We start from the raw sequence: 17,071 nt of genomic DNA, 5'->3' as shown, positions 1-17,071 counted from the left end.
GGCCTGATTCATTGCACCCCGGGTCGTAGCAAAATAAGAAACGCGGACGAAAGCACAAGGAGTGCGGCTCTGCGCAACTCGTGCGGTTTCGGCTGAGGCAATAAAATAGTGCGAGCGCCCTTCGAGAACCAACACCTCGCTGCGTAGTCACAAAGCGGGGCATCTGCGAGAATCCAACCCTAGCGCGCATGACTCGCGGCTAAGAAAAAAGATTTACACGTTGTTTATGGAGACGAAACATATGCGCCGAAACCATCGTGCTGTACATAAAAGGCAGCATTATGCGATGCGGTCTAGTGACTGATTCACGGCTCGGTCGTTCGCCGCTGGGGGAATTTTCGCGCCCGAAATCAGACTTCTAGCGTCGTCGTACGGCAAATACGCTATGACCATACGGCAACTGCCACTAGGGAAGCACGGCGACGGTAGCAACGGCAACGTGTTACCGTTCTGGCTCGTATGGGAGTGCTAAACGTCTCTACCTTTAACCTAACGCAAACGGTGTGAATGCCATTACAGGCGCATAGCTACAACCGTTAACTCCAAGAACCACACGGGGGCGGAATTTGTTTTGTTTGCCGCCGCGGCTCCAAAAAACACGGCTTGCCTGTACTTGCTACCTTTCGCAGCGACTCTAGATTTAGTGCTCGAAGTTACTGTTCGGAAAAAATAAAACGCACTTGCACACTAAAACGCTGTCAAATTACCCAGGAAAAATAACGGCGGTTTTCTGGGCGCCTGGCCGCTTTAACCGCTGCGTCGCTCCAACTGCACCCGACTTGCGCTACCTCATGGCCCCAATATGCAAAAACAGCTATCAGTTCAACGCTCTCTTGTCAGTGACGCATGCGAGACTAAACATGCCGCACGGCATACACTTGCAGCACTGCATCATTTCCGACGCCCGCACGCATACTAAACGATCGGCTCTTGCCGCAGAGCAGCAACTCGGGCATTGCCAAGCTTTAAACGCAAGGAGAGCGGGCGCCGAGAAAAATTCCGACCGCACGGAGTGTTAACGAAGAGTCGCGCACAGCTGTACCCAATATGCGGCACACCCCATGATTGATCAATCTGTACCAAAGTTCACAAGAGCTTCTCAAAACCGCGCAGCTAGCGACTGGCGACAGTGCGCTTCTTTCGCCACGATGTTTTGCACACCCAAAGGGAGGATTGCCTGCCAAAATATATAAACCTGGGTCCCTTCGCCGGGACCACTACGTCGGTGTCTCACGATGTTTTTCTCCTGCGTAGTCCGGCCACCACCGCTGGGCCAGAGGCCGCGCTCGTCTACGGACCTGGCAGCGAACGTTTCGCGGCTGGGCCCCGCACAGCAACTGCGTCGCAGTCGCTCGCGTTTCACGCCACACGAGAACGCCGCTGCCTTGCTACAAGCACTTGGCGGGAGCTCCACACCCTTCAGCGAAACATACTGAACAAAAGGACAAAATTTTATTACACATTATCTAACGGTCCACCTTTCTGCGCTGGGGGCGATTTTCATCCGCTGGACTACAAATTCGGCTAGCCAGGAGAAACAGATAGTTGAAACAAGAAAGTACACGAGAATCCCGTCCAGATTCCAGGAAAGCGGGATGCAAAAAGGGCGGGAAGACCGAGAAGCAGGCACACAAGTTTCTCCCCGGAGCAGGCAGCAGCTAGCCACGCAAAGGGCCCCCGGTGGTGGGGTGGAAAGAGCGAGGACGAAAAACGCGAGGGGAGCGCCGCAGAAAAACACAAAGACGAGGAACAGAAGGGCAGCCCCGTCGGGGGACGGTATACCAAACTGCGCCGCGCAGCCCGCGCGTTTCCGACGCGGGCCGCTCCCCCCCTCCCCGCTACGTGCGCCCGCCGAGACGCGGACACGAGCGGCAGCTTCTTCGCAACCTTTTCCCGACCCTACCGAGGCCGCACAAAACGCGCTCGGAACGAAGCGAAACCTTATCAACAGTCGAAAAGCTCGAGGTGCCGCACGGCTCGGGGGAAATATGAACGAGCAAAACTAAACTAGCACCAGAGCATGGAAAACGAACAAAAAAAATCGCGCGAGAAGACGCGAGCGGCCGGTAACAAACGGTTGCAATACGCGCGATGGGAACAAGCGGTAATGAAAACTGTGCAGCTTATTACTTTCACTATACACGAATAAGCGCCTAACCTGGCATGCACGACACAATGCAACTGACCATAGTTCACAAAATGCTCTAACTGAGGTAAGATTCGAAGAGCACCAGACGGGAATACACGGGCAAGATATGCGCGGCATATTACAGCAGTTCTCACCAAAGCGTCCACGAGCACGGCCGCACGCTTGAGCAGACAGCGATAACAATACAAACAAGTACACACCACAACAACAACACCGGGTCGTGGCAACAACATCAACCCAACATCGCAATCCCCGCTAGAGCTACGACTCTGCGCAGCTAAAGAAGCAAGATGAAAAGAAATCGCGCCCAAGGAACGCGATCGCACTAGAGTGCGAGCGAGCCGCGCACACAACGCCGGCCGACGCGCGCTACACAGACGCGAGGCACCGCGTGGCTCGAGCGGCACACGCCGCGAAAGCTGCTCGTCACGGTGATCGGCACGAGGCCGACCATCGCGCACGAGTTGACCGCACGTTTGCTGCACGAGCCTCGATCGCCGACAGAACGCGAACAGAAAAACACCGCAGCAACCGAGCGGCCACGGCAGTCCACTGCAGCCATGCCGAGCTCCCTCGGTGAGGCGCCGGCGCTCGCTGGCGCGGCCGCCAAAATTCGAACCCATCGAGTACGTACCGTTTGAAGTGCTCCCGTATCCTTTCTTCTCGAATATTATCCGGTAAATTTCCGACCCAGAGGTGTCTAGTCTCTCTAACCATCTTGCATTGCTGGCCACATCAGGACATCATTGCGCTGGACTCGTACACACGGCCCCATCAAACATATATCATACACCGTGTGTTTTCTTCGCGGCCCACACTACACGCAGGCATTCTCCGCCGCGAAGAGTGACGTCACCGCTCTCGCGAGCTCGCGCGAGAAGCGGCGAGAGCGCGCCGAGGTCCGCCCCTCGCGGAGACTGAGGAGGGAGAAGCAGGGAGGGAGGTCAAAATGGCCGCCTGCCTCCCCCACGCCCAGGCCGCGGTGGCAGGTTTTCCTTGTTTTTGTTTTTCGCCCCCATATCGAGCGCGTTGCGAGCTCTGGTCGTTGGGTGCTTTGTCGGGCCTCCCATACGAAAGTGAAAGCCGCCCGAAATACTTTTGTAAACAGAGCCGCAACGAAAACGCCGCCCAAACGGTCTCGCATTCGAATGTCTAACTTCCTCGTAAGCACGGTGCTCGTCATGCCACGTCAGCCGCCTTTACCTCGAATAGCTGCCGCCGTTTGCGCCCCTCTGAACAGGGTGGAACTTAGCAAAACTTCTTGTATTTCGCACAACTTAAGCACGGAGAAACAAATAAGTCGATGAGATAACATAACAGAAAATAGCCGTCACAGAAAACGAAAGGCACGCCACACCCTCATGCAGTAAACCGCGCTAGGTAGAAGAATGCAACACAACAGAAAAGTGGAAAATACTCCCTGGTGATGGTCGAGGCCACAGCTAACCGTGGCAAAACTCGATAAATCCCAGGGAGGTGAGGAAGCGCCGGCGAGTAATCCAAACTAAACGCAAGCCACCCCCACGATGCGGCCTCGTCGATGATTCCGATCGTGGTGGGTTCGCCGCTCTCGCTACGATAATCCACTTTTGGGCGCCGATGCGAAGCCGCTGACCGAGCGAAAAATAAGGAACGAAAAATATCTCCCGAAATGAGTAAATCCAATTTCGGCATCCGTTTGCATTTCGAGATGCAAAGATGGCCGCCGAGGATCGCCAACAATCCCACCGGCCAACCATAATCCAAGAGGGCAGGCACACCGAGGAGGCTGGAACAAATAATCCATTGTGATCTCTCTTTTTAATGGTTACAAGCACATATAATCCGTCCAGCAGCGTCGGATGGTCTTGCAAAGCACCGCGACTCAGCACAACGACGGCCCGCGGTAATAAGAACACCGAAGTTCCTTTAACCTTCTTGGAACACAAAGACTGTTGCTCGAACATCACCGTGGCAGAATTGGGTTATGCGCCTGCGCACTGCGCACCGCCACGTTGGGCAATAGAGGGCGGGATCGGAGAGACCGCGCCGCCTGCCGAAGGAATGTGAAACTGCGACCGTGCGTCTTGGTGGCCAGCCGGCGCCTTTCGCGCGCCAAAAGCAGCGCTTATACGCGTCAAAATACGCTCGCACGGACAGCCTGTTTTGTTATTTGCCGAATGTAGGAATTTTTAGCACTACTGCGGAGTTATTTCGTTTTGTTTATAGCAGTAAAACTTTAATGCAGGCGGCTTCGTACCACGAAAGCGTTACAGTACCGCCGCTTCAACATTCTGTAGTTTCCTTGCACAGAAGCCTAGTAGTAAAGTAACGCTAAATATTGCAAATTTTGTTTTAATTCTAGATGGGCGCGAAGGCGAGTTGCAAGAGTGACATAAATGCATACGATATGAACCAACTGCTGGTCCTGGCTCGTATCTAAAGCTGGATGCGGTCTACATTTTCATGGTGTTATTGAATGAACAAAATTTCAGAAATACATACCATTAGTCTTCAAGCAATTAAACAAAATGAATTCCCACATCAATACATGAAAGAACGAATTTATTTTGCGTCAAAAAAAGAAAAGAAAACGAAACTAAGTGGATGACTTAAATATATCACAAGGGATATTTAGAATAAATAAAATCCCAGGTGAAAATTTGTTGATGGGAACCTACTGGTTTCCTGCTGGTTGTACTGGTTCCAGCAGGGTGCTTACTGGTTCTCTGCTGGTTGTACTGGTTACAGCAGGGTGCATGTACTGGTTTTCTGCTGGTTGTACTGGTTACAGCAGGGTGCTTACTGGTTTTCTGTTGGTTTCATTGGTTCCAGCATAAGGACTTTTTGCTGTTCTGTTCGGAGGCCTTTTTTCTTTGTTTGCATGGTAATAATATCGTTCAGCGAACAGAATCTTGTAGCTAATTCTATTCGACTGTGAGAGCTAAAAATTAAATAAATAGTGCCAAAATTTCATGAGAGAGCTTTGCTTATTAACCATTCCCCGCTTATACCTGTGGGATACCCATTTTGGGGGGGATATATAAGCATGAGCCCATATGATATTAGAATGTGAGTACGAGTTACACATGGAAGTTGTATGTAATATATTATAAGGCTGTTGCTAGCTGCTTTTCAAGTGGGATTTAAAGTTGTGCTTGTGTTCCTACTATGGGTAGATTCGATGCATGGTCCTGCAGGATGAGTGTAACAGTTACCATAGGTTTCGAGTGTTTTTTGCTCTTTATTTTTGTGTATGCTTAACGTTTAGGAAGTTAATATTGGTCTTAAAGTTTCAGAAAATTAAAGGATATGTTGCATGAATGATTTATCTACACAGAATTAAATGTAATGTTTTGGTGCTGTATGGAAGCTAATGGCCCCAGCACCTACTTTTTCCATTGCCTACTGGTTCCATCAGCTGCTGGTTCCAGTAGCTGCTGGAAATGTGCTAATATAAACCGGTACTACTGGAACCAGTAGGATCCCAGCAGAAAACCAGCAGCAAAATTTCACCTGGGATACTGAAACTAAAAAGTGAACATGCTTTTTAATGAACTGTGAACTTCCAGAGCAGTGCTGCATCAGTAGGGTAGAAATAGAATTCTCGCTCTTTGTTGAGGTCACTTGAATAGATACGGAGTGCCATGCGCAGGATGTTCATTCGGGCACTGGTCACTCTGTAATGAGAAAAATGAAATGAAATTTGTACCTGGAAATGTCTTCAACGGAAGAAAGAGAACATAGCTACTATGCTCTTTGATGTGGGGCAAGAGAAGGAAAGCATAAAAATGTGGAAGAAGCATGGTACTTCATTGCACAACCCCAGCGTTAACATGACGACTCCAGATACTACATTGTGTGCAATGCTGCACATATGAGAACCTCATCACAGTTCCTCCTTCCTGCAACATGTATGCACACCTTGTTCTATGCTGTAGAGCGGATGGACAGAAGAGGTGTTTCCTCTCGACATGGTGCTTGCAGGACTTCTCCGTAATGACTGTGAGCTGCTTGGTGTGGAGTCCACCCTGCCCAAACTTCCACCACTGCTTGGCTCAGGGGTCCGCGGAATCTTGGGCCTTGAGCTGAACGCTATGCTGTACTCCTGCATGCTAGCGACATATTCCACTGCTCTCAAGCCCAGTTCTATAGCACAAAAGGACGTCCCCTAGTACTAGAACCACATTATGGTAGAAGCTAATTAAACAAGCATGAATGCTCAATTAACACCAGACTTGGAAAGATGAATCCCATAAAAAAAAAGGATACACTACCAAGATGAACAAACAAAGCAGAGCCCTTTTAACCCTGGCATGGAAGCTCAGGCTGTGCCACAATTTATGACACTTTGAAAAATAGGCGAGCCTGACGCACGGCTAGTGATAACCAATGGCCCTTAAGGGTAAAGGACTGGGTACCAAGAGAAGGCAAGTAGCAGGAGGTGGTAGAAACTTAAGTGGGTGGATGAGACGAGGAAGTTTGCGGGCATTATTTGGCTGCAGCTCGCACTTGCAGGACAGGGCTGTTAATTGAAGAGATAAGAGAGAGGCCTTTGTCCTGCAGTGGGCATAGTCAGGCTGATGGTGGTGGTGATGATGATGATGGTGATCAACATATGTATACACACATCGCTGTAATTTGCTACTCTCTGAAGCACTGCACATTCCTGCACAGTTTTGCTGAAGCCATATGTCTATGAAAATTGACTTTCCACAGGTGAGTACTGAGAAAAAAAAAACAAGAAATAAAGCAGCATGACCCACGCTCAGCAGAATGATAGCTATGTGTGAAGATGGATGATGAGGCCGGAACAAAATAGAGCACAGGTAGATAAAGATATATGCGTGCATGATATATAGCTGAGATATAAAAGCATGGCCCAACCTAATATTTGAGGTATGCCCTCTACCACAAGCCAGGGATTTGAAATTTGGTGCATATAGCACAAATAACTCAATGAAGTAAATTACTGAGGATCCATGAAAATTTTTCTATTCAAAAGTAGTATGTCATAATGATGTCTCTATGTAGTTTTGAAAGAAATTTTAGAAGTTATATTTTCACAATTATCGTGAAAAAGCCTCAGCACTGTGTGAATACAGGTGGCAAGATTCAACGTGTTGACAGCAGGAGTGCATGTTTTGAAAATCCAACAATTAATGGCTATTGTGCTAGGGCCATTAACATATGCCACAACTAAGCTATGCCAGCAGCTTCCGTCTCATGCTGCTCTGTGTTTTGACACGCTCCTTTCAGAGCGTGCAAGTTATCAACTCTGAAAAAAGCAATCTTTTCAGAAACTGTGCTTTCTGGAGCATCTTTTGATGCTCTCTTTTTAATTAAACCATTTCTCTTAAATCCTGTGACTTGATTGTATTGTCTATGAATGTACTGATTAATTGAATCCAACTAACAAGGCTGAAACAGAAAATGCCACACACTGAGCGGGGCAACTGCCCGCAATACTGGCCAATTTTCTTTACTAACTTCCTTTGAACTCTTGGCATCCTGTATATACTGATATATTATCATTTAAATAAAGGGAATGTGAAGGTACAGTACAGCAAGCAGCCTTAAAGTAGGATTGACGAACTAAAGATATACCAAAACCGCTTAGTAATGAGCACAATGCGACTTTAATACCAGAAAAAGAGAAAACATAAAAATTGATATCTGCGTACTTGAGGCCATTCACTTTATCACTGGGAGGGGCAGTTGTAGCAGCAGCCGCCACGAGAGTCTTTTCTTCGCCAGTTATGTGCTTCACAAGCTCAGATGCTTGTTCGTCAACAGGGGGAGCCGCAAACTCTGAAAACATCACATATATATCAGCACTTTAGGAGAGAAAAGTATCCTAAGTTGGAAAAAAAGTGGCCACTGCACACATCATTGCAAGCAGTGCACTGGCGGATGCTAAATAATAACAGTAGATGTCTCCAACTTGGCTTGCATAATACAGGGTGATCACAAACAGTTCATTGGGTATTAAAGAAATGCATCATACAAAGTAATGCATATATATATATATATATATGCATGCAGTCATATGCATTACTTTGTATGATGCATTTGTTTAATACCCAATGAACTGTTTGTGTATATATATATATAACGTAAATGGAAAAACATAGTTTTGCCAGTCACATTCTGCTGGAGTAAAACATGTTGAGGGCAAGTTGGTCATTTCGTCGTCTCTTCCTCTGTGCTGTCCTGTTTGGCGCTTTATTTTTCTACAAACTTTCTGCTGGATTTGGAGTCACCTGTACCAAGCCGCTCAGTTGTGCATATGTGCATATACAGTCATGCCTCATTAATACGACCCCGTTATTATGGACGACTGGACAGCTTTTTTGGGTACACTAAGCTTATTCAATATATTTATACCTCGTTAATATAGAAACTCGCTGCCCAAACAATGAACAGGCGAAAAATGCGCAGTGCCAAATAGGGCCCATGTACTTTTGTCTAATTAATATGGGTGGTAATGAGAACAAAATCTCTACTGCCCATGCCAGGTGTTTCAATTTCTACACTTTGAGTGCAGGACACTAGAGAAATGCAGTGAATAAGTGCAAATGGCTGAGTGATGGCCTTATTCTTTGGTGGCTTCATGCTTTGCAGCACAAAGTTGCCCATTCGATGCTCCTCACTATTTTCCATATTGCATGAATGACTGCAATGAAAACTCCTTTTTTAGCTTTTGACACGTAGAAAGCAGCATTAACCAGTTGTCAGCTGACTGAGTACTGATATGTAGTAGCAGTTCGTGAAATGTGAACAGTCGTAGTAGTAGTCAGGTCATTTAGCCACGAGACACCTTCAAACATATGACACACCACTAGGCATGTAAGGCTGCACCACATTATTTTAAGCACAATGGATGACCAGGATAACGGGCTCATACTCCGAAAATCATGTCTAAGTTCAACTTCGCAGGACACCAGTATGCACAGAAGCAGGCCTTAATCACAGCTATTTTTTTTTTTGCGTGATTTGTTATTACGGATGACTCGCTTTATGGACAGTTATGCTCGGGAACCAAAGCATCAGTATTTACAAGGCACAACTGTATGTCAATGGATGCAAACGTGCTTACACAGACATAAGCCAGAAGCACAATCATATCTCAAAAATTTGTTTTCCAAAAATGAGTTTTAAATTAGGACAAAAAGCCACAGAAAATGTATGAGTAAAAACAGCAGATTTCTGGGGTGATTTCCTGGATTTAATTTTTGCCTCGTCATGCAAACATTCTTCCGAAATGTGCTCTTAATTTAGTTTCAAAACAAGGTGGTGGCACAGATCCAATCTCCAAAAGTCGAGCTCCTACCAGTGGTCTGAGTGTGAGTAGCCTGGGAGCAGTCTATTTCCTCCGACTGGGATGTTTCTGCAGGATTCACTGTGCTTTCTTCCAGGGACTGATCTGGGGAAGACTCTTCCAGCCTGCTAAAGTACAGCAAAGACTTTGGCCAAGTTTTCAAGCAAGCAAGAAAACTGTCAAACAAGCAAACAACAGCCCCTGCAGATCACTATATATATAGTAGTAGTAGTAGTATTTTTATTTGGCCATATAATACAATATGCCCTCGAGGTGAGGCAAAAGGAGGAAGACGAGGCAAACCTCCTGACGAGGCCTACACCCCAAATAATACATCGAACAGTGGCCGCATGACAAAAAAAAAAGACAATTTCAAAACAAGCAGCAAAAGTTATACGATAGAAATAGCAAACACTGAAAAAACGATTAAAAGATGATAAACAGCAATTGGCAGAAAACACGATATGCACACTCGGCAGTAAAGGAAGCAACGCAAAGACAAAATATACAAAGTTAGCTGAATTTATACAGGAAAAAGAATCTTCAGTTCTTTCTTAAAAACCAGATACACTATGACTTTCTATGGCGATTTCTATTAGAGACTGATAAGCATTACACAATGTTGCAATTTGGTTATCTATAGTTTGTTTTCCATAGTTTGTTAAAGGTCTTTCAGTGGATAAGGCGACCGCACGTAAACCATACATAACATTTCTTGAATTATAAGCATTTTGGAAAGACCTGAAATTATGCTTTACTTTATAAAAAATGTGAACAGCCAAACTCAAATCGTAGGAATGAAAGAAATTGCGAACATGGAATGTTTAGAAAAGATTATTTTCGACAACTGGGCTTGAAAATAATGAGCGTAGAGCTCTTTTCTGAAGAGAAAGCAATTTATACGAATCGGTTTTGTTGCAATAATTCTCTTTTTTTATGGTTTGTGGATCTTACATATACAACGAAATATGCAGGCTCGTTGAATGCTTATCGTAACCCGTCAGCACTCCAATATCATGCTGTCTTCATTCATGTATGTTGAAAATTGTTCTTTTATGCATTGTCAATGTGTTCACTGCTGTGAAATTAAGTGCTATAATCTCTGCGCATATAGAATGTTTAAATAATGCTTTCAGTGCATGCTTTGAATTTTATATATTACTTGTTCTTTATGTTATATTGCGCGCTTAGTTTGTGTTCCCGCTGATCATTCACAGATTGTGAATCATGCCTTAGGTTGATGTATGCCTTTCTTGTTTGCACGTGACCAATGGCGCCACTGTTGCTGGATGTTGTGGGCCTCGGGAGCTTGTCAAGCTACGGCTTTTTTTCCCGGGGCCCATTGCTCTCTCTAGCAAGAAATAAATAAACTGAACTGAAACTGAATCTGAGTGTACTGGATACGTGCAGTTAGATAACTCTCCAAAAGTGCATTTGCAACTCCACGGATCCCATAAGTCTCTAATTTATGAAGTAGTATTGAATGCGAATGCTTCACAGAATCGAAGGCTTTGCACAAATCAAGAAAAATTCCAACAGAAAAAAGCCTATTCTCAGAATTGTTAATTACAGAGTTTTTAATATCTAACAGAGCTGATTGAGTTGATTTACCGGCCTGAAAACCGTACTGTTGGGGACAGATTAGATGCTTAGTTTGTAAGAAGTTATTTATTCGCCTGAAGAGAACACGCTCAGCTAATTTTGAAAAAAGAGGCAATACCGAAGTGGGACGATAATTGTTCGGGTCATTTTTGTTGCCACCTTTAAATATCACGGTAACACGTGCGACTTTTAATTTGCTAGGGAATACACCACAGAGCAGCATTCTATTACAAATATGCGTAAGGGGACCAGCGATAATATTAACTGCACATTTGATAGAAAAAACAGCTACTTCGTCGTCTCCAGGTGAGCACGTAAAAAACATTTATAAAAGTATAAAACAGAAGACGTGAGAGGTACTATTAAAAAAAAACAAAAAGCAATGGTGACAAAGCATGGCTCAGGCAGATTTTCCTACAATTATCTTTTATAGATGTGGAGGCATAGAAATTCTTATATATTTCACTTCTTTTCATTGAAATTAGTGCGAACACAACTATCAGCTATCAACCATAAAGCAGAATCTGATGTGATGCATTAATTTCCAAACTTTTTTTCGACACTGCAGTTTCGGGTACTCACACTATACAGCCTAGTACAGTTGCAAATCATGCCAATGTGGGAATTGGTGAAAACACCAAGACACTTGCAGACTTTTGTCCCTATTAGGGACAGCAATTGTGCAGACACTATATGAGCTTGCAAGCAGATAAAAGAATGAATTGTTCCCACACTGCATGTTATAATTTCTGCATTCTCTCAAGCTTTGCATCACTATAACTAAACCAGCTGCAGCATTTCAGAGAAGACAAAATCATGCACGTCTTGCCTAGGACAGGGGTGCATTTACCGGAAGGAGGGCGGGAAGTGGCGGTCGCCCTGCCCAAGTGAGAAATGTTATGCAGAAAAACCATGCTGAATCACATTTTTTCGCCCCCCCAAAAAGAATCACAGAAATAGATGGCTTAGATGGACCCCCCCCTTCTCAACTGCCCCCTCCAAGAGTAACCCATAGATCCACTCCTGGAATAAGAAAAAAAGAAGGATCCATATAATAAAAAGTATCTTCTGCGGCCACAAAACTAATGAGTTTGGCATAAATACTGGCAGAAGAAGAGAGTGCTCTGATTATCGAAAAAATCTTGAGCATGTTGAGGAATTTAACACTGCACGCTCTGATAAGGAATTTAATTCGTGTTTTTATCAGAACAAGCTCTTTCCATGTCTGTACTCCATATATACATATATGCAAAATTAAGCTTGCCTCTATGCCACGTATACACACAAATGGCACAGTTACCTTGACATGGTCAATCCTCCCATTGAAACTGTGTCCTGCCTCTCCTGTAAATAAATTGCCATAAGAGGCAGATTTAAGCCACCACGCATGACCACATAAACAGACTTCCTTCTGCCATAAGTTGCTTTCCACTCAGTCCACCCAAAGAGGTCACCACATGCGTACTCAAATAAAACTGAGTTTAGGTCGCTTTGCATGCAGTAAAATACGGATAAGGACACAAGTAGCGATCCTCGACTCATACCTCTGTACATTTTGCTCTGTTTTACTTTCCACTGTATATCATAAACTAACCAAGCAGTTGGTGCATGCATGACTGCTGACAGATGTTTCCACTCAGTCATGTGCTTTTTTCTTAACCTAAGAAGGCCACGCATTTCGGCTTCTTATATTTTGTGAATCTCTCTGCAGCCAAAGTGATGACACAAGTGAATCACTACATTCATGTGTCATCTGTCATCACACAGCTAGCCTAACCTGACCTGATAATGTTTTCACATTAAACGTAACCAGTTTCAGTTCAAGACCGCAATATTATGGCCTACCACCGACAGAAAGAAATGAGGTGCTACTGCCAACATTGAAAACACAGTTTTTGGCTTGGAGCTACGCACTTTCTACAACGTGCAGAGCAGTTAATACTGTAAACTACTGTACAAATGTATTTCTTTTCATTTTGCCCAATCTAGCCAATGTATAAATGCGTGTAAGGGCCGAACTTCATTTATTTTAAATTCGGCTATGAATTTTGAAGATGCAGCCCATAAACAAATAAAAAAACATATAACCATATTTTGTTCTCAATTATCTAGTCCAAAACAGGGAATGCGGCCCATAGACAGTTGCGGCTTTCACAAGAGATTATACGGCAGTTATTTTTCGCAGGCTTAAAATTTCGCAAATCAGGTTAAGTCGCAGTTTAGCAATATTTTTCGGGCACTAAATTTCATGAAACAGAAGCGACAGGCCCTTGATTCCCTCTTCCACAAGAGACACTTTCAAGCTGGTATGCTGCACTTGTACAAGGGGCATTGGAGCATGAACAAACTGAGAAGGGACGTAATGGTGTGCTTAAAGGGACTGACAGCTGAGCAAAACCTGTCATGAGATTATGGCAAGAAATGAAAAGATCATGTCTCATATTACAAGAATTGAGCCCCGCAATATAATAAAATCAGGATTTACAATTTTAATTTGACAGTGAAAATTGCATAAAAACCCATCTTGCGGTGAAACCGATCATTGTCAGTGTAGCTCATCACGTGACCACATCTCCTTAAAATAGCGCTTATTTGTTAAATGTACAGCGTTTTTTCTTTCAGGAATATTCGTCGTGTTTTATTATAGTTTACACTCTCTCCAGTGAGCCCTTCGATGAAAAGCAATGCTTCCTTTGCATCATCAACCATACACATTTAGCTTTTGTAACTAGATGGCACCACATTGTTTTGAATTTCTTGAATGGAGCTGCAACCATGGTGTACAGTCGCGAGTAAAAAAGATTAGCACACGACGGAACACCGGAGCGCCAGAATGACAACGCGTGGCGCTGCGGGTGACAAAGAGGCTGATAAAGAGAGAGCCGGGCCATTCCCATTCTACAGTATTAGGGGGGTTCAGCGGACTGTCATGGCCCAGCAAAATTTATTTTTCTGTCCCCCCCCCCCCCCCCCCCCCCTCTCTTTTTTTAGCGCAGCATTGCTCCCGTAGGCAACTGGTGAAGAATAGGATAGTTGTTGTTTTTTTTTTTGCTTCTTTGGCAGTTATTTTTGCAAGCAGCCTCAGCCGCGCTGCGCTTGGTAACTGCTTGAACAGCTCTGAATCCAGGAGCTGCCATGGCCTGCCAAGGGAGCAGATTTGAATATAATTGAAAATATATGGGGCCTAATGAAAAAGCAACTAGCTAAAAGGCAGCTGCACGAGTCATCGCCAGATATCCTTTGGGCGGTGGTTCAAGAGGAATGGAGCAGGCTCCAGGCTCTTCCTAACGTTGCAAGCAGCCTGTTTGACTCCTTCCCTGAGAGCCTTCAAAGTGTTGTGAGGGTCGGTGGGGCCTATGCACGCCATTAGTGCAACGACGTGTTTGCTCTCGCATCTAGACAGCGAGCTGGCTATCCTCCTTACTTCTTTTCCTGAATTGATGGGACGGTGCTCCTGCTAATATTGTTGCTACACTTTCCCAACAAAGTGACTTGTGTGAATTAGCTGCATCGGGAAAATAAACTCTATCTGTTTTTTGAGCTTGTGTCATACTGGCTAAAAGCAGCGCTATCATCTATTATTCCCGCGAGTTCCTTTTGACAAACCATCACGGATATAAAAAGACAGTAATGAAAAAGAAGCCATCTTTGCTCATGATAACCGAGCCAAAATAAATGCCGCATGCACAGTCACTTAGGGTCGGCACTTCGACGCTCGGGCGATGGCAAGGTTACTTCCTGCCGTCCCCCACCATGCTGCAAATATGGAAACGGCCCGATAGGCAGGTCTGCAAACCGCAGCGCCGCATGGTGAGATATACAAATTCTGATCGCCAGTGATTTGTGCTAGTATTTTTTACTCGCAACTGTACTAAAACTTTCATCAACGAGGCGTACATCACTGTGCCTTAACAACTTTGAGCGTGAAAACTAAAATGAATGCTCCTCTATACTAAAAATATCTTATTACTGTCTGGTGGGTGAGATTTATATTAGCTTTGGCATAGCACTTTTGCCAACGCAAATCGCCATCGTGATTGCTGATGATAGTTTCCAGCATTGGATGCATAAAGCAATAGAGAGAGAGAGAAATGTGAACAGAAAGGCAGCGAGGTTAACTAAGCGACGCCCAGTATGCTACCCTACATGTGGGAAGGGGGACAAAGGGAGAGATAGCAAGAGCAGAGAGGAAGGTAGATCCATTTTCACGTGTTCGTAGTCCGTAACTAACATGGTACACTGGAAATACTCTGAAAGTTTACAACCTTGAACTCAATCCTGATTCTTTCAAGAATTTCAAAAGCATGTGCTACTTCACAGCTGTCCTCTGTGATGAAGGTTTAGTTCAAGGACCCAGTATCTTTCTGTAAAGGGACGAGGACCTTAATGGTGGAGCATTATAAAAATGGGTGCATGCACTGATTTAAGAATTTTTGGTAAAAATTTTTACAACTTTTCCGACAAAACCATTGCGGAATCCAGCACCTTATACATCAAGCTTTCTGTTGTGCCTCAAAAATACTGAGCCTTTAAATTTCAGAGTTCGGTCCCTTTAAAAGCAAACATAATGAAACCCATCCACGCGGCATGGCTCAAGGGCGCAGAGGAGCTGTGCGGTACGAATGGCCTATGCCAGGCACTGGGAATTATTAACGTCTGAGCAAGCATGAATTCCACCTGGCATCATTTATTTAAATGCACATTGAAGATGCGAACAATGTTCTCCTTTCAAAGATTTTTTTTTTTTTTCAGGGATTTATAAAAGTGACATCCTGCCCAAATTATTCACAAAAAGAATTTTCATAAATCTTATGCAATTTTCAAAAAGTGCAAAAATTTGCTCGTCACGAAAATTAAGTTGTTTACAGTATTTAAACAAGACGATAAAATGCACATGCACTACATAGAAGACCTGTTGAACAGAGATACACAGTTACGTTCTGTATCAGTTTGGTGAACCAGTATTTGCAATTTAGGAAAAGCGAGTTCGATAGTCACGCACCTCCTCATAGAAGATTTTCAACAGCTGGTCACCACACATCTGGTGAGGTGACGCTTGCACAATGTCATCCATGTCGAGCTCTGGCTCTGGCTCCGATTCCTCTTGAGAATCCTGAGCACAGTGTGTACGGCCAGCATCATGTTATCCACAATCATTGAAATGAAGAAAAATAATTACAAACAAGAAGAAGTGTGCATACAGATCCACAATCATTGAAATGAAGAAAAATAATTATAAACAAAAAGAAGTGTGCATACAGAATCATCTGGTGCTCCAACTGCAATGCGGTGTCACTAGTTACCAAATCTGACTGAGGCTGTTGAAAGAAATGACTCTAAGTTGCTGAAAGTGAAAAATTCAAGGGCACGCGGTGGCTCAGTGGTTAGGGCGCTCGACTACTGAGCCGGAGTTCCCGGGTTCGAACTCGACCGCGGCGGCTGCGTTTTTATGGAGGAAAAACGCTAAGGCGCCCGTGTGCTGTGCCATGTCAGTGCACGTTAAAGATCCCCAAGTGGTCCAAATTATTCCGGAGCCCTCCACTACGGCACCTCTCCTTACTTTCTTCTTTCACTCCCTCTCTTATCCCTTCCCATATGGCCTGGTTCAGGTGTCCAAACGATATATGAGGCAGTATGATATATGAGACAGATACTGCGCCATTTCCTTTCCCCAAAAGCCAATTATTATTATTATTAGACAGAGCACAACGGTGTTCTCACAAGCTTCTAGCTCATGTCAGTGATGACAAACCATGTGTAGTCTAGACATTCACAAACCATACGATATACGATATAACCAAAACAACAGGGGACACTACCAGGGCTAGGATACAAGAGCAGACAGGAAGAAAGCCATTAGAGTGGCTTTAATGGAAGACGACTATTAATGATACGTAGCAGGCTCCATCTTAGCAAGTGAGCTTGTTGGCATTCCTTCTGTTTCAGTCAGCTTACTTGCTCTCTGAACAGTGACTCTCAGTGTATTAAAGCACAGCTTGGTTGTGTTACCCTGGGCATTA

General features: G+C 44.7%; 2 protein-coding genes across 5 annotated transcripts in view; both read right to left on the bottom strand.

Moving 5' to 3' along the window:
- The window catches only part of LOC144120556 (uncharacterized), a 199,478-nt gene extending 196,465 nt beyond the window's left edge, over positions 1–3,013 (bottom strand). Inside the window, exon 1 of the mRNA XM_077653090.1 lies at positions 2,784–3,013. Coding sequence (XP_077509216.1) covers positions 2,784–2,866 — 83 coding nt within the window. The 5' untranslated portion in view covers positions 2,867–3,013. The remainder of the gene's footprint in view (positions 1–2,783) is intronic.
- A 1,663-nt stretch (positions 3,014–4,676) lies between these two features.
- Positions 4,677–17,071, bottom strand: part of LOC144120553 (lisH domain-containing protein ARMC9-like) — a 41,811-nt gene continuing 29,416 nt past the window's right edge. For 3 of the 4 annotated variants that reach the window (XM_077653088.1, XM_077653085.1, XM_077653086.1), the window contains 6 exons: positions 16,054–16,164; positions 12,352–12,395; positions 9,462–9,577; positions 7,813–7,939; positions 6,053–6,243; positions 4,677–5,808 (listed from right to left, as the gene is read on the bottom strand). In XM_077653088.1, coding sequence (XP_077509214.1) covers positions 5,804–5,808; positions 6,053–6,243; positions 7,813–7,939; positions 9,462–9,577; positions 12,352–12,395; positions 16,054–16,164 — 594 coding nt within the window. In that variant the 3' untranslated portion in view covers positions 4,677–5,803. The remainder of the gene's footprint in view (positions 5,809–6,052; positions 6,244–7,812; positions 7,940–9,461; positions 9,578–12,351; positions 12,396–16,053; positions 16,165–17,071) is intronic. The other variant, XM_077653087.1, reaches the window with a different exon arrangement.

The sequence above is a fragment of the Amblyomma americanum genome, chromosome 2 (genome assembly GCF_052857255.1).
Source record: "Amblyomma americanum isolate KBUSLIRL-KWMA chromosome 2, ASM5285725v1, whole genome shotgun sequence".
Taxonomy (NCBI): domain Eukaryota; kingdom Metazoa; phylum Arthropoda; class Arachnida; order Ixodida; family Ixodidae; genus Amblyomma; species Amblyomma americanum.
Note: the sequence above shows the minus strand (reverse complement) of the source record. Positions and strands in the feature narration are given on the sequence as shown.